Source organism: Melanotaenia boesemani, chromosome 18 (assembly GCF_017639745.1).
Source record: "Melanotaenia boesemani isolate fMelBoe1 chromosome 18, fMelBoe1.pri, whole genome shotgun sequence".
In the NCBI taxonomy this organism is placed as follows: Eukaryota; Metazoa; Chordata; class Actinopteri; order Atheriniformes; family Melanotaeniidae; genus Melanotaenia; species Melanotaenia boesemani.
In genome coordinates this window covers 30389966-30412200 of record NC_055699.1, presented here as the reverse complement: position 1 = coordinate 30412200, position 22235 = coordinate 30389966, and the positions used below count along the sequence as shown (strand labels likewise).

At 39.9% G+C, this 22235-nt stretch overlaps 1 protein-coding gene across 1 annotated transcript in view; it reads right to left on the bottom strand.

The window, feature by feature from the left end:
* The window catches only part of LOC121628810 (piezo-type mechanosensitive ion channel component 2-like), a 66350-nt gene extending 52365 nt beyond the window's left edge, over window positions 1-13985 (bottom strand). Inside the window, exons 1-7 of the mRNA XM_041968145.1 lie at window positions 13616-13985; window positions 12741-12830; window positions 7801-7908; window positions 7678-7720; window positions 2091-2211; window positions 1595-1793; window positions 1245-1458 (exon numbers count right to left, since the gene is read on the bottom strand). Coding sequence (XP_041824079.1) covers window positions 1245-1458; window positions 1595-1793; window positions 2091-2211; window positions 7678-7720; window positions 7801-7908; window positions 12741-12830; window positions 13616-13679 — 839 coding nt within the window. The 5' untranslated portion in view covers window positions 13680-13985. The remainder of the gene's footprint in view (window positions 1-1244; window positions 1459-1594; window positions 1794-2090; window positions 2212-7677; window positions 7721-7800; window positions 7909-12740; window positions 12831-13615) is intronic.
* Window positions 13986-22235: the final 8250 nt, after the last annotated feature.

Sequence of the window (22235 nt, the reverse complement as noted above, 5' to 3'; positions counted from 1 at the left end):
TGAATGAATAATTAATCCCTCGATTAGGTTTCTGTCATTTTATGACTAACTGACCGTAAAATAATCATTAGCTAATTTTTCTGATTTTACGGCATGGGAAGATAGGTAGTCATTACTGAATTATTAGTCCCTGATTCGTTCCTTATTATTTACTGAGTAACTAAGCAAATTTTCTGGCTTTTATGTTAAATAGCAAATTATGGTTCAGTTATATCATTTAACTGTGATCATCATCAATGATTAAAGTCACCCTTAAAACAAATGATGAAAAAGACAGATGAACATGTTGATGTTAGAAATGCAGATGTTTGGTCTGGATCGCTGAACAGCTGATCAACATGCAGGCTGCTACAAGATCCAGCGAATTATGATCTTTTTTATGTAGTTTATTTGCTCTAAGTTCAAAATAATCTATATTTTATACTTCAGTCCACTCAGTTGTCAGCAAGTTTCAATTATACAGTTTTTTAAACTTAAACTACATTGTTCATTGAAACGACTCCCTTCTGTTCCCACTTTCTGGATTTCCAGTTTCTGGATTTCCAGGTCAAGTTTCCTGAGGATTCTGTGTCACTGCAGAATTCTGATCCACGTCCTGCAGCTGAACTAGTTTCTGCAGACGTGTGGGTGACCACCGGTGAACTCATGTTCCACACCTGGATCAGACAGATTTTCCTACGTTCACCTCACCAGCTCAGGCTGCCGTTAATTAAGTATCATTTATTGTCAACGTACTTTCCTGCACATTAACTTGATTCACTGCTGTCTACTAAGATTTTCTGTTACATCCTGAACGACAACCATTATTCCTTTAACAACATGAAGTGCTGAGCGGCACAGACAATAGCTACAAGCTGTGGGCGTCTTTTATTTAATTAAGAAACATCAGTAGATGGAGGAAACGTCCTCATCCGCCCAGACCCTTGGACTCACGGTGCCACCACTGAACAGAACAGTGAGTACTGTCATTTAACATCTTTTGGACTATAAGGTCTGTTTTCACCAACATAAACTCCCATGATTCTTTGCGGTTGCATTCACTCAGAACGCTAAGTCTTCGTCGGCCAGGTGTTGCTCCCTTGGGTGAAGTTTATATACTCCTCCTCTGCCACCTCCTCTTTCCTACGTGACTCCTACTTGTTGTGTTACCTGTTGAAGATTAATTAACCAGTGCAGATTCACTACCTGCTACAGGTGCATTACCTGTTGGAGGAGTGGTTTTTGACCAGTGGGAGGTGCATTACCTGGAGGAGGTGCTGTTGGGAGGCCACACCTCTTGCAGTGATGGTAGCTGGTAGCAGTAGAAGAGCAGAAGGTGGGCAGAGGAGTAGATCAGTGACATCACAGACACACACCTGGTGATGAAGGGTGGGACCTTGCCTGACCACGCCCACCAGGTACACATTATCTGGAAAAAGGTTAGATAAAGGAGGGAGGACAGGGAGGGGAACATGATACCTGGAGGGGTGAGGATGGGGGAGGTGAAAGTACTGCTTAACTATGAGTCATACACTGGTTAACTTATTCATATATGAGTTAACTAGTAGGAATATACTGGTTAACTAGGAGTCATGTACTGGTTGACTGTGGTTACCTGCCAGCCCCAGTAAAGTGGTCAGTAGGATTTTGGCTCCAGTTGTTGTCATGGCTCCCACCATTAACCGTGCTTTACAGATCAAAACCTCCAGTTCAAACAGAACCTTGTTTCTGCTGCCTTCGTCCTTCCCATCATCTTCATCGTGGAGCCCAGAGTCTTCTTCAATCATCACCTCCTGCCGCTGCGTCTCTTCCAGCTGAGGATGAGAAACCGCTGGTTTAGTTTGACCGCGCTGCTCTCAGATTCTACTGGATCTGTGAGGACTGGTCCCACAGACAGAATCCAGGAAGACCAATAACAAACTCATTGAACATGAGCTCTAATCAATACATTGTCCTTCTGTGTGTGTGTGTCCCATAAAGTCACATAACAAGTTTACTGTTAATAAATAGCCTACTGAGTTACTCACTAATATACAGTAAAGCTCATTAAGAAAGAAGAGGAGACAGCTTAACAAGGTTACACCTGCTTCACTGGTCTGGGTTTGTGTTACCTGGGTGTGTGTGTCGGCGTTCAGCCTCCCAATCAGCCTCCAAGCCAGCAGGCTGACGACCAGAACGCCAACATCTGGAAGCAGCTGTCTCAGAGCAGAGGTTGCATCACTTCCTGACAGACTGACATACACACAGACTGTCAGTGAACGTTTCAGGTTATTTGGTCCAGATGGTCAGAAACACTGAAGCTCCTCAGGAAATGACACCAAACAAACACTGAGGTTCACGGAGCTCAAACAGGTCCTCATGTCTGCTAACAGCAACATTTCTGTCTCTGTTTACAACAACCTGAGTAGAAAACCAGCTACACCTATGCTCCACAGCTTCTCTAAGAACACGAAAAACAACTAAATGAGCACAAGAACTGATCACAAAATAGAGGTTCAGCCAAACCCAAACCAAAAATAAAGCGATAAGAACAACAGACGAGACTCCTCATGTGTTGTGTTTACATGAACGGATTTAAAATTTGTATCCAGATCCAGTCACAGGACCAGGACAAGGACAAGGTCTAGTCCATAGGGAACATGTGGTTCACTAGCAGGCAGTTACTGGCAGTTTATTGGTGTGTAGGAGTTTATAGTCCAGACAGAGAGGCTACTGTCTGAACCTCCTACTGCTGACACACACAAACATACAGGATCAGATGTCACTGAGGCCATCCCGCTCTGAGGAGACAGGCTGCTACATTAACCTGCCTCCCAGTTTGTCTTCACTTCCTGTTGCTTAAAAGAAACATTTGAGGCTGAAACAGACAGAGAAACAGAAAACGAATAAACACACTGCAGATTAAAAAATAAGCACAGACACAAAGAAGAATTCAGACGTTCTGTTAATATTTAACCAAAAAATCCTCAACATCAACCAAAGAGTTCACTCTGAGGAAACTCAGTAACATGTCTGGAAGAACATTGACCAGATAGCTACCAGTTAGTAACAGTAGCCAGATCATTAATGAGACAGTAAACAGGCAGGAATCAGTCAGTAACAGGACAGTAACCAAATTGTAACCAAACAATAACCTGACAGTAATGACATAGTAACTAGAAGATAACCAGAGTAACCAGAAAGTAAACAAACAACAAAGAGACAGTAACCAGACAATAAGCAAATAGTAATCTACTAGTAACCTGACAAAAATCAGACAGTAACCAAATCATAACCAGATAGTGACCAAATAGTAATGAGAATGTTACCAAAAAGCAGCTAAATAGTAACCAGACAGTAACCAAACAATAAAAGGACAGTAACCAGATAGTAACCAGTCAGTAATGATCAAGTTAAGGCCTATTTATGCTCTACACATTGAACAGACACATATCAGTAGCTACGTTTAGATGGAGCACTTTTAATCCGATTGGACGTCCAATCAGATTAAAAGTGCATCATGCCAACATGTCTGCTGATCCGACTGGTCTTGTTTGGAAAGAATTTTCCAGCGATCGAGTGGGGTGGTTTAAACTTTTTCACGATCGGATCAGCAGAAAAAATAACCACGTGTCCACTCATTCAGATGATTTCTGTGGTGATGTCCCTCCACATGCTTGAACCACGCGGGGTTACGCGACATAATGAGTTTCAGTGAAGACGTGAAGAATGGCGGAAGAAAAACAAATCAGGACTGTAGCAGATATGATTTTGTTAGGAACTGAACGAGTTAAGGATTATAGAGCATTTCGACGGTCCAAGATTAAAAATAAAAAAGAAGAAAACAATTCTTCATCCTAGCCAGTAACATTGTGCATGTTAAAAGCGTTACGATCATATTAAATCTGTCCATCATGTAAATACAACTGATCTCGTTATTTTATCCAGCACCCATGTAAACATGTCAGCAGGAATCTCTGATCTGATTGATTTTAATAAGATAGATGAAATATTTGTCCATGTAAATGTAGCTAGTGTTACCCCTGGTTCAGCCTGGGGGGGGTCTGCCAGGGTGATACCCCTCTGTGTTGAAATAGAGACATAGTGAGTCTGTTTTGACTCTTCAGTGTTAGTTTCATACGTGTAACTTACATGCATGCTTAATAAACAAGATGTAATATCACCAACCTTAAAATCAGCTCTGCTGAATCATGTATTCATGAACTCTGTAGCTGTAACAACCTTCCCATTACAGCAGGGGTGTCCAGCTCCGGTCATCAGAGGCTGCAATCCTGCAGGTTTTCAATGATTCATTGCTCCACTTGACTCAAATTAATGAGTCATTGTGCAGAACTTCACAGGTTGTTAGATCCATTTAATTTGAGTAAAGTGTGTTGGAGCAGGGACATATTTAAAACCTGCAGGACACAGGCCCTGAAGAACCGGAACGAGTAGCCCCGTTCTATAGAAATGATGGAAGTATTGGCTGTATGGTGTGCATGTGTGTGTTTTATAGTTACTATTTATAATCATAATGAAAGAACAGTTAGTAAATGAAGGAACAGTTATTTAACAGAGGAACAGTTAATAATGAAGGAACAGTTATTAAACAGAGGAACTGTTAGTGGAAAGAGGAACATGTAATAAATAAAGGAGTAGTTCATGAACAGAGGAACAGTTAATAAATGAACAGTTATTAAACAGAGGAACAGTTAGTAAATGAAGGAACATTTATTAAACAGAGGAACAGTTAATAATGAAGGAACAGTTATTAAACAGAGGAACTGTTAGTGAAAAGAGGAACATGTAATAAATAAAGGAGTAGTTCATGAACAGAGGAACAGTTAGTAAATGAAGGAACAGTTAGTGAACAGAGGAACAGTTAATAAATGAAGGAACAGTTATTAAACAGAGGAACAGCTAATAAATGAATGAACAGTTAGTGAACAGAGGAACAGTTAATAAATGAATGAACAGTTAGTGAACAGAGGAACAGTTAATAAATGAATGAACAGTTAGTGAACAGAGGAACAGTTAATAATGAAGGAACAGTTATTAAACAGAGGAACTGTTAGTGGAAAGAGGAACATGTAATAAATAAAGGAGTAGTTCATGAACAGAGGAACAGTTAATAAATGAACAGTTATTAAACAGAGGAACAGTTAGTAAATGAAGGAACATTTATTAAACAGAGGAACAGTTAATAATGAAGGAACAGTTATTAAACAGAGGAACTGTTAGTGAAAAGAGGAACATGTAATAAATAAAGGAGTAGTTCATGAACAGAGGAACAGTTAGTAAATGAAGGAACAGTTAGTGAACAGAGGAACAGTTAATAAATGAAGGAACAGTTATTAAACAGAGGAACAGCTAATAAATGAATGAACAGTTAGTGAACAGAGGAACAGTTAATAAATGAATGAACAGTTAGTGAACAGAGGAACAGTTAATAATGAAGGAACAGTTATTAAACAGAGGAACTGTTAGTGGAAAGAGGAACATGTAATAAATAAAGGAGTAGTTCATGAACAGAGGAACAGTTAATAAATGAACAGTTATTAAACAGAGGAACAGTTAGTAAATGAAGGAACATTTATTAAACAGAGGAACAGTTAATAATGAAGGAACAGTTATTAAACAGAGGAACTGTCAATAAATGAATGAACAGTTAGTGTACAGAGGAACAGCTAATAAATGAAGTAACAGTTATTAAACGGAGGAAGAGTTAATAATGAAGGAACAGTTAATAAACAGAGGAACAGTTAGTAAATGAAGGAACAGTTATTAAACAGAGGACCAGTTAATAATGAAGGAACAGTTAGTAAACAGAGGAACAGTTAATAAATGAATGAACAGTTAATAAACAGAGGAACAGCTAATAAATGAATGAACAGTTAATAAACAGAGGAACAGCTAATAAATTAATGAACAGTTAGTGAACAGAGGAACAGCTAATAAATGAATGAACAGTTAGTGAACAGAGGAACAGCTAATAAATGAATGAACAGTTAGTGAACAGAGGAACAGTTAATAAATGAATGAACAGTTAGTGAACAGAGGAACAGTTAATAATGAAGGAACAGTTATTAAACAGAGGAACTGTTAGTGGAAAGAGGAACATGTAATAAATAAAGGAGTAGTTCATGAACAGAGGAACAGTTAGTAAATGAAGGAACAGTTAGTGAACAGAGGAACAGTTAATAAATGAAGGAACAGTTATTAAACAGAGGAACAGCTAATAAATGAATGAACAGTTAGTGAACAGAGGAACAGTTAATAAATGAATGAACAGTTAGTGAACAGAGGAACAGTTAATAATGAAGGAACAGTTATTAAACAGAGGAACTGTTAGTGGAAAGAGGAACATGTAATAAATAAAGGAGTAGTTCATGAACAGAGGAACAGTTAATAAATGAACAGTTATTAAACAGAGGAACAGTTAGTAAATGAAGGAACATTTATTAAACAGAGGAACAGTTAATAATGAAGGAACAGTTATTAAACAGAGGAACTGTTAGTGAAAAGAGGAACATGTAATAAATAAAGGAGTAGTTCATGAACAGAGGAACAGTTAGTAAATGAAGGAACAGTTAGTGAACAGAGGAACAGTTAATAAATGAAGGAACAGTTATTAAACAGAGGAACAGCTAATAAATGAATGAACAGTTAGTGAACAGAGGAACAGTTAATAAATGAATGAACAGTTAGTGAACAGAGGAACAGTTAATAATGAAGGAACAGTTATTAAACAGAGGAACTGTTAGTGGAAAGAGGAACATGTAATAAATAAAGGAGTAGTTCATGAACAAAGGAACAGTTAATAAATGAACAGTTATTAAACAGAGGAACAGTTAGTAAATGAAGGAACATTTATTAAACAGAGGAACAGTTAATAATGAAGGAACAGTTATTAAACAGAGGAACTGTCAATAAATGAATGAACAGTTAGTGTACAGAGGAACAGCTAATAAATGAAGTAACAGTTATTAAACGGAGGAAGAGTTAATAATGAAGGAACAGTTAATAAACAGAGGAACAGTTAGTAAATGAAGGAACAGTTATTAAACAGAGGACCAGTTAATAATGAAGGAACAGTTAGTAAACAGAGGAACAGTTAATAAATGAATGAACAGTTAATAAACAGAGGAACAGCTAATAAATGAATGAACAGTTAATAAACAGAGGAACAGCTAATAAATTAATGAACAGTTAGTGAACAGAGGAACAGCTAATAAATGAATGAACAGTTATTAAACAGAGGAACAGTTAGTAAATGAATGGACAGTTAATAAACAGAGGAACAGCTAATAAATTAATGAACAGTTAGTGAACAGAGGAACAGCTAATAAATGAATGAACAGTTATTAAACAGAGGAACAGTTAGTAAATGAATGAACAGTTAATAAACAGAGGAACAGCTAATAAATGAATGAACAGTTAATAAACAGAGGAACAGCTAATAAATTAATAAACAGTTAGTGAACAGAGGAACAGCTAATAAATGAATGAACAGTTATTAAACAGAGGAACAGTTAGTAAATGAATGAACAGTTAATAAACAGAGGAACAGTTAATGAATGAATGAACAGTTAGTGAACAGAGGAACAGCTAATGAATGAATGAACAGTTAGTAAACAGAGGAACAGTTAGTAAATGAAGGAACAGCTTTTAAATGGAGGCCTTCTAATGACCTGCTAATTGCATACTGATAATTCTTACCTCACCAGGCCGAGCTGACTGAGAGTTTTCTGCCATGACGTGCCTGCATAGACAGCTGGGTTAAATACACAAACACACCTGTGCAGGTAAAACCAGGCATGCTTGATGACAGGTTTGTCTTACAGTTGTGTTCAGGCTGCAGGGTCAGGGTGGACACCTGAAAGAAACTCTGAAGCAGTAGGAAGACGAAGCTGGAGACACACACCACCATCACACATCGACTCGTGTTACCTTAGAAACACACAGAAAGGTGAAAAAACAGGAAGTGATGTCAGCATGGGGGGTGGTTAAACTTTATTTCATAAGAAACTGAAGACAACTGTTTTCATCATTATAGTTTTTGTAAATAAACACAACTTTATGTTGTTTACTTGTGTTGTGTATTTTTTGTTTAGTTTGGGGAACTGATGTTTGTGGTGTGGTGTATTACATCACCAGCTGTTTACTTCACATGTTCACTGTTGGAAGCTTCTTTCGTTTCACTGAATATTGTTAAACCCCTTCAACCATTCTCTTGTTCTGTTCCAACTAACCTTAGCAGAAAAGTCAGTAAATCAATGTTTGGTGGATTATTTCTCCCCTCTAACAATCCCAGCTGGTGGTGTATTCTACATGGATGGAAAGCCTAATCACTCACCATTAGGTAGAATTGGTAAAGATGATGCTTCTGTGGAATGAACACAGTTAAATGTGTACCTAAGGTGGTTGTGTTGGTCACTCTGTGGACAGTTTAGTTGATGTCTGGACTCAAAGTATGCCATTAAATCCAGGAGGAACTCTGTGGTGATCCTGGATCTGTGAGGGAGAGTGTTTTCATCCTGGAGGGTGGAGTTAGCTACCAGATTCTGAAGATATGGATCCCCACTGACTCCAGAATATATTTGTCTTTCAGTCAGGTGTCATTCATCCATCTGTGACTAAAACACACCTGGCAGCACCTGAATCTCAGAACAGGACATTTTGGAACATTTTGAGGGCCACTACCAACACATTTAGCTGTGTTGCTCATTCCACACAAGCACCATCCTTACCAGTTCTAACTAGTTGTAAAGGCGACTAATCAGCCAGGTTGTCCATCCATGCATAATACAACACCAGCTGGGATTATTAGAAGAGATAAATAATCCACTTAACAGCCAGTTTTGGGGAACAGAGCATTTAGGCTGCTTGTAGTTTCGGAGGTGAGGCTGTGTAAACTGGAACGCCGTTGAAAGTGACCCTGTAGCTAACCAGGTCCCTGTAGACCCCAGCGTGGAGCCACCTGGTGTAGCTCAGCCAGTGAACACATGAACTAAAGAAGCAGAAATTTCTGCCTCTGAGCAACACAGGTGTAAACAGATCAACCTGAGGCAGTAAACATCTCTACTGTTGTCTTAACTGAAGTGGACTCTGTCACAACAACAAACTCATCTGTAAACAACTGGACCTGCAATCACACCAGTGACCCCAGAGGAATGTGAAGAAGTTTCATGTTTCAGGACAAATTATCAAGAGTTTAAATTCTTCCTCCAACTAAGCAGGAAGGACGTCAGCAATGATCTCAGGGGACAACTGCTGTTGATTATCAACCAGAGAGGGTTAGAAGGTCCTTTCCAAACTATCTGGAGTCCTCAAACTTAAGACCTGAGGCTTTAAAGAAGGTGGACTCTCTCTGCTTTTTGACAGTACATAAACCCCCCGAGAACTAAACCAAGTTAAAAACACCTAATGGATCTTTATACTGGCCACGTGTGTTTATTCTAACTCACTGAAATCTTTCTGGCTGACGCTTAACTCAACTGAACTGAACATAACCAAACCTAAATACACCAAACTGAACCAAACTGAACCGAGCTGAAGCGAACTAAACCAAACTAAATCCAACCAAACTGAACCGAGGTGAACTGAACTGAGTCAAACTGAATCAAACTAAACCAAACTGAAGCAAAGGCAACCGATGCAAAACGAAGTGAAGCGAACCAAACCAAACTGAACCGAGTTAAGCTGAATTGAACCACACTAAATCCAACCAAACTGAACCGAGCTGAACTGAACCAAACTTGTCCGAACCAGACTGAATCAAACTGAACCAAACTGAAGCAAAGGCAACTGAAGCGAACCAAACTTAACTGAGCTGAAATGAAATGAACTGAACCAAACTAAAGCAAAAGCAACCGAAGTGAAGCGAATCAAACCAAACCAAACCGAGCTGAAGTAAACCAAACTTACCAGAACCAAACTGAATCAAAGAGAACTGATGCGAAACAAAGTGAAGTCAACCAAATCAAACCAAACCAAACTGAACCAAGCTGAGCTGAACTTAACCAAACTGAATCGAACTGAACCAAACTATACCAAACGTAAGCTAAATGAACCAAACAAAACAAACTGAAAACAAACTGAACTTTTCACTTCAGTAACTAAATATACCTGCACACAAACAGATCCTATGTAACCCCCATCTTTTCCTCCACATTCAAACCACAACCGGACGACAGGAAGTGATGTCACAGCCTGACAAAGACTGCTCTATTCTCTGAGTTTCCTCAGGAAGATCCTCCAGGAAAGGACCAGTTTCCTGCTGTCACCTGAGACTGATCACCCCTCAGTCAGGTATGACATCATCATGTCATAATTTGTCATTATCATGATGTCATCTGAGAAACATGAGGAAGACATTAGTTACTCCTGTCCCATTTTACGGTTCACTCCAATCTGATAGATGTGTACATACATCCTAAACATAATACACCTACATACACACATTCATACATTCAGAAGGTATAATGTATAAACGACACATATACACACAACCATGGTACCAAGTCCATAGTACAGCTGTACTATAGCTGTACCTGCTGATCCAAGATGGTTGGAGGTTAAAAAGAGAGAAAGAGAAACATAAAAAATCAATCTTAAGGTCTGGAGCTCAATAATTTCTTATTGGTTTCCATCTTTTCTCAAATGTTCCTAGTTTACACAGTACTTTCATGAGACTGGGGGGTTGTGGTTGCAGCCAAGAGATTGTGATCATTTTCTTTTTAGTTTCTGCCTGTAAGATGCTTAGGTACCTCCCTCTGTGAGGGGCTGCTGGTTAGTTTATATCCACACCTGAGTGCTTCCTCCGAGTGGAGGGCATTAATCATTTTTAAATATTTTTATATACTATAGGGTGATTTTATAGTGTCTTTCCTGTTTAGATTTCTTCAACGAACTGACTTCAAAATCTTGCTGTTAGTTTACAAAGACCTGAATGGAATCCATTCAGGATGTTCTGGTTGGTTATGAAGCAAGATCCCTCAGGTCATCAGGGTCAGGTCTACTTTCTGTTCCCAGAGTCAGAACTAAACGTGGAGAGGCAGCGTTCAGCTTTTATGCTCCTCACATGTGGAACAAACTCCCAAAAAACTGCAGGTCTGCTGACTCAGCAGTTTTACATCTGGGTTAAAACTTTTCTATTTGCTGCTTTTATCAGAACAACCGTTAATGCCCCACACTGGAACTTTATTTCTTGCATGTTATCAATTTTTTTCATTCTGTTTTTATTTAATTTATTTAATTTCTTTTAAAGTTTGTTTTTAATGCACTTATAATTGCCTCCTGCACCCTGCTGTGATGCTTTTAATGTTTTACGTAAAGCACTTTTAATTGTCTTCCACATTTGCGACACAAATAAACGTACCTAGCCTCGCTTCGCCTCGCTTCACCTCACCTCGCTTCACCTCGCCTGACTTCACCTCACCTCGCTTCACCTCGTCTAGCTTCACCTAGCCTCTCTTCACCTTGCCTCACTTCACCTCGCCTGACTTCACCTCACCTCGCCTCGCTTCACCTCACCTCGCTTCCCCTCGCCTGACTTCACCTCGCCTCGCTTCACCTCACCTCGCTTCACCTCACCTCGCTTCACCTCGCCTGACTTCACCTCGCCTCGCTTCACCTTACCTTGCTTCACCTCACCTCGCTTCACCTCGCCTGACTTCACCTTGCCTAGCTTCACCTCGCCTGACTTCACCTCGCCTCGCTTCACCTCGCCTGACTTCACCTCACCTCGCCTCGCTTCACCTCGCCTCGCTTCACCTCGCCTGACTTCACCTCACCTCGCCTCTCTTCACCTCGCCTAGCTTCACCTCGCCTCGCTTCACCTCACCTCGCTTCACCTCGCCTGACTTCACCTCGTCTCTCTTCACCTTGCCTAGCTTCACCTCGCCTGACTTCACCTCGCCTCGCTTCACCTCGCCTCACTTCACCTCACCTCGCCTCGCTTCACCTCGCCTCTCTTCACCTCGCCTAGCTTCACCTCGCCTCGCTTCACCTCGCCTGACTTCACCTCGCCTGACTTCACCTCGCCTCGCTTCACCTCGCCTGGCTTCACCTCGCCTCGCTTCACCTCACCTCGCCTCTCTTCACCTCGCCTAGCTTCACCTCGCCTCGCTTCACCTCACCTCGCTTCACCTCGCCTGGCTTCACCTTGCCTGGCTTCACCTCGCCTAGCTTCACCTCACCTCGCCTGGCTTCACCTCGCCTCTCTTCACCTCGCCTAGCTTCACCTCACCTCGCTTCACCTCGCCTGGCTTCACCTTGCCTGGCTTCACCTCGCCTAGCTTCACTTTGACTCCCCTCACCTCCCCTCCACTCACCTCTCCTCACCCCCCCTGCCCTCACCTCCACTCACCTCCAATCGCCTCGTCTTGTCTCGCCTCTCCTCCCCTCACCCCCCCTGCCCTCACCTCCCCTCGCCTCTCCTCTCCTCACCTGCCCTCACCTCCCCTCGCCTCTCCTCTCCTCGTCTTGTCTCACCTCTCCGAACCACCCCTCCCCTCATCTCATCTTGCCTCCCCTCCCCTTGCCTCCCCCTCCCCTCGCCTAGATATCGGTCGAGTCACTGCAGCTGCTTCTTCGTGCGACAGGGCTGGCAGATTTATTCTTTCTAGAAAAAAACTTGGTGTTTCCTCGGTTTTTAGTTTTCCAGCCATCATAACATTCTTTGTAGTACTCAGAAAAAGATTTTGATATTTCTTTATATTGTACCATGGTTTTATTAGCATTACTGATCAGTACTGATCCTCGGTGATGAGTATTGGTACCTGAGGTGGAGGAGGGTTGGGGCAGCAGTGGCAGCAGAAGCAGCAGGAGGATGTAGATCAGAGAGAATCCATTGTACCGCAGCATACAAGCTGTGAAGATAGCCATCAATGCATGAATCCATCGGAGATAAGAAAAGTAAAATTGTGGGGTATGGGATTAGTGGTTGGTTATGTAGGTGTGGGTGCTTTTGTGTGCTTTATCTGTGGGTGTGTGAGAGAAAATGACTGGATGTTTTTGTTTTTACCATGGTTGAGTTATATGCTTGAGTATGTGAAGGCTTATCTGTAATTCTGTTGTGTTGATGTTATTTAGTTGTAATTGTTGTGTAAAACACTTTTCCTGCTCTTATGTGAAAAGTGCTATATAAATAAATCTTTAATTGATTAATACATTGATGTATGCTTCAGGTAAATGAAGCCATAACCGCTTCTAGAATATCAGTGATGTGAACAGATTCAGCTGATGTCACTAAAACAATATTCAGCTAAGACCGATCAACAGACATCAGATACTCTGTCATGTCATTAAAGAAAACGATGGTTCATCCATCCATCCATCCATCCATCCAGCCAGCCAGCCAGCCATCCATCCATCCATCCATCCATCCATCCATCCATCCAGCCAGCCAGCCAGCCATCCATCCATCCATCCATCCATCCATCCATCCATCCAGCCAGCCAGCCAGCCAGCCATCCATCCACCATTAAAACATGTCATTATAAACTACTACATAACAAAAAAACTTCATGGAGATTAAAGGAATACTCCGTCAGACTGGGCTGTAACTTTTTCTGCCTTCATCTCCGGCCGTGGACCTGGTCCTGAGGATCTGATGAGGTCTGGATGGATCAACAAATACACCGAGTGAACTTACCCGAAGTCAAACTTAGAGGTAACAGAATTCTAAAGACTAAACCCAGGACCAGCTCCGAGGACATCCTGGACCAGGACTGATTTGGTCTAAATGTTCCGTTTCAAGACCTAATTTCTGAATAGAGACTCAGTTCCCTCCAGAAGCAACAAGAGTGTGTCAAAGCTCAGAAGGTCCATCGGATGAGCCGCAGGTCCGACTGAGAGCTCCGTCACACCTCGGAGTCATTCTCAGGGTCGGACGAAGACTTTTAGCAGCTGAAGATCCTTCAGTCCGTCTGGTTCCGAGTCCTGGAGTAAACTCAGAAACAGCTGGAGGAAAATATCCAGAACAAACTGCTTCTCTTCCTCCTCAGACTTTCCTTTTCTTCTTTGTGCTTTTCTTTCTTCTCTGTTTCTTCTTTCTTTTCTTTTCAATTTGTTCTAGAAGTGAGAGAACCAGATTTTATTTTTTTCTCTCTCTTCAGTCCGATAATTACCCGGGATCAGCTCCAATCCACCAATGAGAGCGTCTCAGACTGCTCACAGGCCTCGCCCATTTTTTGACTGACACGTGAAGGGACCAATCAAAGAACAGAAAGATGAGCCAACGCGACTGCTTCCCAAGTTAAATCAACAAAAACAAGACTTTTAAATAATAATAATAATAATAATAATAATAATAATAATAATAATAATAATAATAATAATAATAATAATAATAATCTCGTTATATTGAGAGAACAAAGTTGTTTTGTTTTTCTCGAGCAAGTGTAAGTTTTCTGTAGAATCCTGATTTTGCACAGCACATGATGGAACACATATTCCCATAAAGGCTTCTTTGGTGAAAGAGGGGGACAATGTGAAGAGGAATTCTTCCACAGGTTTATTGTGCAGGTAGTTGTTCATTAGTTTCTGATGTTTGGTCTACTGAACTGAATTATTAGTCCAGTTTATAACACTGTTCTGTTCGGTAAAAGAACGTGGAGGTGTCGTGACCTGGCTCTGTGCAGAGTCCAGAGTCCTTCATGAATCTACGTTGAGTGGTCGACGTCTGGCTGCTATACTTCTATATCTGGGCCAGCTGACAAAGTTTCTTTATCCTGTAGTAAAAAAGGAATTTGTTCACACACCAATACTGGAAAATATAGCAAGGAAATTCTGTAGTGAATATTTTTCCATTTTATGCGGAGCATTATGGTCTGCTCCGAAAAAACAATTATCCCATTATTAACTGCAAAGTTAAATCCATTTTGGGATCCTGTCCATTTTCATTATTATTTTCAAAACAGAGGCCTCCAAATAATCTTTATATGTACATGACGAAATTAAGTATTAGAGATTTTACTAGCATATAACTTCAAATAGTTTATTATGACATTAAACCAACACTGGACACGTGCACATATTAGTCACGTGAATGATTTCTTAAGCAAGAACTTTGTTCTTGGTGCAAAGCTGTATCAGAGATTTCTTCTTCCAGGGATACCTTCAGGACATCGCAGGACATCCAGAGCGTTGCCTGAGGGCCATTTCCTTAGTGTCTGTGAGTGGGGGTGGTTGTGGACCTCCACCCATTTTTTAAGCTTTGGTTAGTGCTGGAGATCTAGTCTGATCCAGACTGGGATAACTGTCCAGCTGTATTGCCATGGTAACTACTGATGGAGAACCAGTCTGATCCAGACTGGAATATCTGTCCAGCTGAGTTACCATGGTAACTAGTGCTAGGGAACCAGTCTGATCCGGACCGGGATAACTGCTAGCTCACTGTCCATGTCAGAATGAAAAATTAACACAACCTGCTTTAATGTTCAGAAACTCAGACATTCCTTTACTTTGGGCTCCTTTTTCCTTCTTCCTACGTTTTCTGTAAGCAGCACCTGACTGCTTGGATTATGAACTTTTTTAATGATTTTCTTGTTGGCAACACACGACAAGGTGACGTCGTCCATCAGTATTATCATTACGAACCTGGATGCGTCGCTCCCCTCCCCCACTCTCTCACCAGGTCAGGTCAGCAGCGGGTCAGGCGAGGAGTTCGTCATCATCGCAGAATATGGTAGCTTCTGTTAATTAATTTGTTTGGTCTAGTTATTATTTACAAGGAAATGGAAATCAAATGAGTTTGAAAAAAAGTTGTTTTTTTATTCATGTTTATTTTTTTTTGATGGTAATTTGGCTTCCAAAAGATGGTGCCCTATGCCCACAGCCGACCTTGTGTCTTTGTTTCTCTCTCCAGATGCTAATCCAGCTGTCTAACCACGAAGCCACCACCCCCTCACATCAATCCCACAAGATGAAATACCTGAATGTGGATAACTTAAACACACACACACACACACACACACACACACATTTGGTCTGTCAGCAACTTCCTGCCACACGACCTCTGCCTGTTTTTGTTGATAATACGTCTGTGTTCTTTGTACACGTCCTTCAGGAACGTTTGATCTGCTGATGAGAAGAACTCTGATTTTACCTTCAGTCTTGCTCATTTCATCATCCTCTCCTTCATCAGTCATCAGGGCTGTTTCGACATCCTGGATGCTGAACTAAGTCCGACCATGGAAGTCTGTCTGGAATCATCCTGGAACCTGGACTCAGTCTGGATAAAATCAGGCTGAGCTGCGTTAGTGAAACGACTTGAGGCTTAAAGAGGAGGTGAAGCTGATTTCAGTCTGACTTTTTCAGGTGAGTCTCTCTTTGTTGAGCGACTTTCATGGAATACCCTTCAGATCTAATCACTACACATCCCATAATTCCCTGTAACAGTTACCCCCCCCAGCCTGACAGTTGTGGGGGGAGGGGGGATAATCTGTGTGGGCAGAGCCTGTCTGCGTAAAAACCAATAATCCATCCATCCACACACAGACACACACAAAGGAGACAAACAAGGACAAAAACCACTTCCACGGACTTTCTCTTCATCACCTTCATCATCATCTTCATCATACAAGAGACCTGAACAACTGCCCAGGTAAACCTCAGGTTAACCTTTACTCTACAGCCATTATGTCTCCTAGTCTGTTTCTGCTCTTCATCACCACCATCCTCCTCCTCCTCTCCCGATCCCGTTCTGATCCTGTACCAGGACCGGCCCATCCTCAGATTACATCTTTCATCTTGGATCTTGGTCCTCCTGGCCTTCCTGAACTGTAACTTTTCACCCCTAGGACTAAATAAATCACATTTACAAACATATAAACACTAATAACTACAGCTTAAAAGATCATGTCCTGTGTAACCATGGCAACTCTTCCTTCAGTTTTATCACTGTGATGTGATGACATCTGTCTCACTCGTCGGTTAAAAGGATCTGAGAAGTTTCTGGTCGTTGCTTCATGTTGTGGGATGAAGACGAGACGGTCGGAATCTGCAACATCCCAATAAGTCAGATAAGGAAGGAAAAACTCCATCAGAACCAGAACCAGGAAGCAAAACCTTCATCAGAACCAAAACCAGGAAAAAACACCTCCATCAGAACCAGAACCAGGAAGGAAAACCTCCATCAGAACCAGAACCAGGAAGGAAAAACTCCATCAGAACCAGAACCAGGAAGCAAAACCTTCATCAGAACCAACACCAGGAAAAAACACCTCCATCAGAACCAGAACCAGGAAGGAAGACCTCCATCAGAACCAAAACCAGGAAGGAAAAACTCCATCAGAACCAAAACCAGGAAGGAAAAACTCCATCAGAACCAGAACCAGGAAGCAAAACCTCCTTTAGAACCAAAACCAGGAAGCAAAACCTCCATCAGAACCAGAACCAGGAAGCAAAACCTCCATCAGAACCAAAACCAGGAAGGAAAAACTCCATCAGAACCAGAACCAGGAAGGAAAACCTCCATCTGAACAGGGAGAACATGTTAACTGTAAATAGAAAGGCCACTGTTCGAACCCCTCCCCGGCCGAGGCTCAAACCAGTGACTGTCTTGCTCTGGGGCTGCGATCCTAACTACCACAAAACCGTGCTGACCACAAAAAGAAAAACAAAAGAAAAGAAAAAAAACAAACAAAAAACACTCAAAAATATGTATATTAATAAGAAGAATAAAATAAAAACTGGATGTGATGCGAGTTGTGTGAAACCAGTAAACATTCCTGGATGTGTGACAGAGCAACACTGAACACATCCGAACACGGAGGTAAAACCAGCCAGTAACTGGGAGGAGAAACCGTTCTAGAGGGACAATGTTTCCAGAAGCAGAGCTTCCCGCTGATCAGACCTGTGATGTTTACCTGGAAAGAAGTCAGGATGGACTCTCTATGGTGAATGTGGCGCCCTCTGGTGGCCGCAGTGAGGACCACGTAGTTACAGATGTGTCAGAAGGATGAAGGTGTGGAGGTTGTTTTTCTGGTGCACTGAATTATAAAACCCTCTGAGGTCACCCAAATTCATTCATTCATTGTTTCCAAGCATCCTGAAAGTAATCTGACAGATAGTACTCATTCTATCAGATTAACACACCTTTTTACAGTATCTTTTATTAATGCATGTGTGTGACTTTTGTTTTATCTGCTGGTTGTGTTTTTGGATGCTGTTGATCTAATTACTGTGTTTCTGTTACCAGTTTTAATTATAGCTTTTATTTATTTAATTCATTTTGATAATATATTTTGTTTTTGAACCTGCAGATATGTACAGCACTTTGCATTGTTTTAAATATAAATAAGCACAATATATATATATACATACATATATATATATATATATATATATATATATATATATATATAAACTTGATTTTGACCTCAGATAGTTTTCAGAGATAAATCAGATAGTTCTTAGTGCTCAGATTTTTCTAAGATAGTAATAGGTAGTTCTTAGATAGTGATAGGATTTACTTCTCAGGTTTTAATTTGATAGTTCTCAGAAAACAATCTGCCATTTCTGAAATAGTTCTCATTTATTAATAAGATGGATCTCAAATAAAATACACATAATTCTTAGAAACATTCTGATATTTCTCGGATATTTCTTACAGTGTAATCAGATAGTTCTTAGACAGTAAACTATGGTGGCCCTGAAGTGTGACAGGAATACACAAACCACAACACTCCGCAATTAACTGCAACACATTAGCCACAATAATCCAGAATTAACCCCAACACAATACAAAAGCTGCAACAGAAGCTACGCTGCTTTTTGATTTTTCTGTAAATTGCTCGAAGGCGGCAACAGCAAAAGTTACTGGCAAGGAAGTGACTAACGCAATAAATCTTTATTTGCAAGTCACAGTTAACAACAGTTATAATAGCGCATACTGAAATTAATAAACATTATTTACCATTAGTTACTCACTTCTCAAGCTTTTCCCAAAATATGTTGCTTGTCTTTCGATAGGTGTGGTGGAATTCTGGAAGAAAAAATGGTGTAACTTATGTTGCAGCTTTTGTGTTGTGACTAATTGTGGAGTGTTGTAGTACTTGTACTCGTGCTCTGGCTTTTGTATTAGTGTTCTGGGAAATTGTGGAGTGTTGGGTTTTTGTATTGCTGTGACACAGGCCCACAGTAGTATTTAGTTCTCAGAAATAATCAGAACAGAAAGAGGACAATGGATGATAGAGCCAGATGTTCAATGAATGTAAAGCTCTGCTACAGGAAACAGGAATGCAAACCAAAACGAGAAAATCAAACTAAACTGAAGCAAGTTAACACAGGGATGGCTTGGCAGAGAACAAAAGAAACAAATAGGTCTTTAAACACAGAGGAAAATAATCAACCAAATGAGAAGCAGGTGGAGTAGAACATGCAAGAGAGTGGTTCTACAAAATAAGACAAGAAACCAAAACACAAGATTCAAAGAAAACAGAAACTAAGGAACAGAAATAAAACCGAAGCTAACCCCATAAACCAGATAGTTCACAGATATTTATCAGATAGTTCTTAGTAATAATAATTCTTTAAAATAATCAGACGTTTCTCAGATAGTTCTCATTTTTCACATAGTAAAATTCTCAGATGGTTCTCAGACATATCTCACACAGTAATCAGGTAGTTCTCAGATAGTAATCAGGTAGTTCTCAGATAGTAATCAGATAGTAATCAGATACTTCTCAGATAGTAATCAGGTAGTTCTCAGATAGTAATCAGATAGTAATCAGATACTTCTCAGATAGTAATCAGGTAGTTCTCAGATAGTAATCGGATAGTAATCAGATACTTCTCAGATAGTAATCAGGTAGTTCTCAGATAGTAATCAGATAGTAATCAGACATATCTCACACAGTAATCAGGTAGTTCTCAGATAGTAATCAGATACTTCTCAGATAGTAATCAGGTAGTTCTCAGATAGTAATCAGATACTTCTCAGATAGTAATCAGGTAGTTCTCAGATAGTAATCAGATACTTCTCAGATAGTAATCAGGTAGTTCTCAGATAGTAATCAGATAGTAATCAGATACTTCTCAGATAGTAATCAGGTAGTTCTCAGATAGTAATCAGATAGTAATCAGATACTTCTCAGATAGTAATCAGGTAGTTCTCAGATAGTAATCAGATAGTAATCAGATACTTCTCAGATAGTAATCAGGTAGTTCTCAGATAGTAATCAGATAGTAATCAGATACTTCTCAGATAGTAATCAGGTAGTTCTCAGATAGTAATCAGATAGTAATCAGATAGTTCTCAGATAGTAATCAGATAGTAATCAGATACTTCTCAGATAGTAATCAGGTAGTTCTCAGATACTTCTCAGATAGTAATCAGATACTTCTCAGATAGTAATCAGGTAGTTCTCAGATAGTAATCAGATAGTAATCAGATACTTCTCAGATAGTAATCAGATAGTAATCAGATACTTCTCAGATAGTAATCAGGTAGTTCTCAGATAGTAATCAGATAGTAATCAGATATTTCTGAGATAGTAATCAGATAGTTCTCAGATAGCAATCAGATACTTCTCAGATAGTAATCAGATACTTCTCAGATAGTAATCAGGTAGTTCTCAGATAGTAATCAGGTAGTAATCAGATATTTCTGAGATAGTAATCAGGTAGTTCTCAGATAGTAATCAGGTAGTTCTCAGATAGTAATCAGGTAGTTCTCAGATAGTAATCAGATAGTAATCAGATACTTCTCAGATAGTAATCAGGTAGTTCTCAGATAGTAATCAGATAGTAATCAGATACTTCTCAGATAGTAATCAGGTAGTTCTCAGATAGTAATCAGATACTTCTCAGATAGTAATCAGGTAGTTCTCAGATAGTAATCAGATAGTAATCAGATACTTCTCAGATAGTAATCAGGTAGTTCTCAGATAGTAATCAGATACTTCTCAGATAGTAATCAGGTAGTTCTCAGATAGTAATCAGATAGTAATCAGATACTTCTCAGATAGTAATCAGGTAGTTCTCAGATAGTAATCAGATAGTAATCAGATACTTCTCAGATAGTAATCAGGTAGTTCTCAGATAGTAATCAGATAGTAATCAGATACTTCTCAGATAGTAATCAGGTAGTTCTCAGATAGTAATCAGATAGTAATCAGATAGTTCTCCGATAGTAATCAGATAGTAATCAGATACTTCTCAGATAGTAATCAGGTAGTTCTCAGATAGTAATCAGATAGTAATCAGATACTTCTCAGATAGTAATCAGGTAGTTCTCAGATAGTAATCAGATAGTAATCAGATACTTCTCAGATAGTAATCAGATAGTAATCAGATACTTCTCAGATAGTAATCAGGTAGTTCTCAGATAGTAATCAGATAGTAATCAGATATTTCTGAGATAGTAATCAGATAGTAATCAGATAGCAATCAGATACTTCTCAGATAGTAATCAGATACTTCTCAGATAGTAATCAGGTAGTTCTCAGATAGTAATCAGATAGTAATCAGATACTTCTCAGATAGTAATCAGATAGTAATCAGATACTTCTCAGATAGTAATCAGGTAGTTCTCAGATAGTAATCAGATAGTAATCAGATATTTCTGAGACAGTAATCAGATAGTTCTCAGATAGCAATCAGATACTTCTCAGATAGTAATCAGATACTTCTCAGATAGTAATCAGGTAGTTCTCAGATAGTAATCAGGTAGTAATCAGATATTTCTGAGATAGTAATCAGGTAGTTCTCAGATAGTAATCAGGTAGTTCTCAGATAGTAATCAGGTAGTTCTCAGATAGTAATCAGATAGTAATCAGATATTTCTGAGATAGTAATCAGGTAGGTCTCAGATAGTAATCAGGTAGTTCTCAGATAGTAATCAGGTAGTTCTCAGATAGTAATCAGATAGTAATCAGATATCTGAATAAACTGCTCTTTGTGACTCCTGGTTGACCTGGTTTGTTTGATTGTTTTTGTGACGTTTTTCCTGTAATTTGATTCTTGTTTTCTTCCTCCTCTGACGGGATGGATGTCTTCCTGTCTCTACTGGTAAGTAACACACATGCATGCACACACAGGGTTTAGTGTGGTGCTGATCTACAGAACCAGAACCTCCTCTCTGAGATTACATTCAGTCTGATACCATCTGTCAATCTGAAATCAGAGACATCAGCAGCATGGTGGTTTCCATGGTAACTGAAGCTTGGCTCCATCACTGAGTTCTGGGCCAAACAGTTGAATTTAGGTCCGGTTTCGTGTTTAATGATGGAAAGAAGTAATTTTGTCATCACATACAGAGATTAAATAAC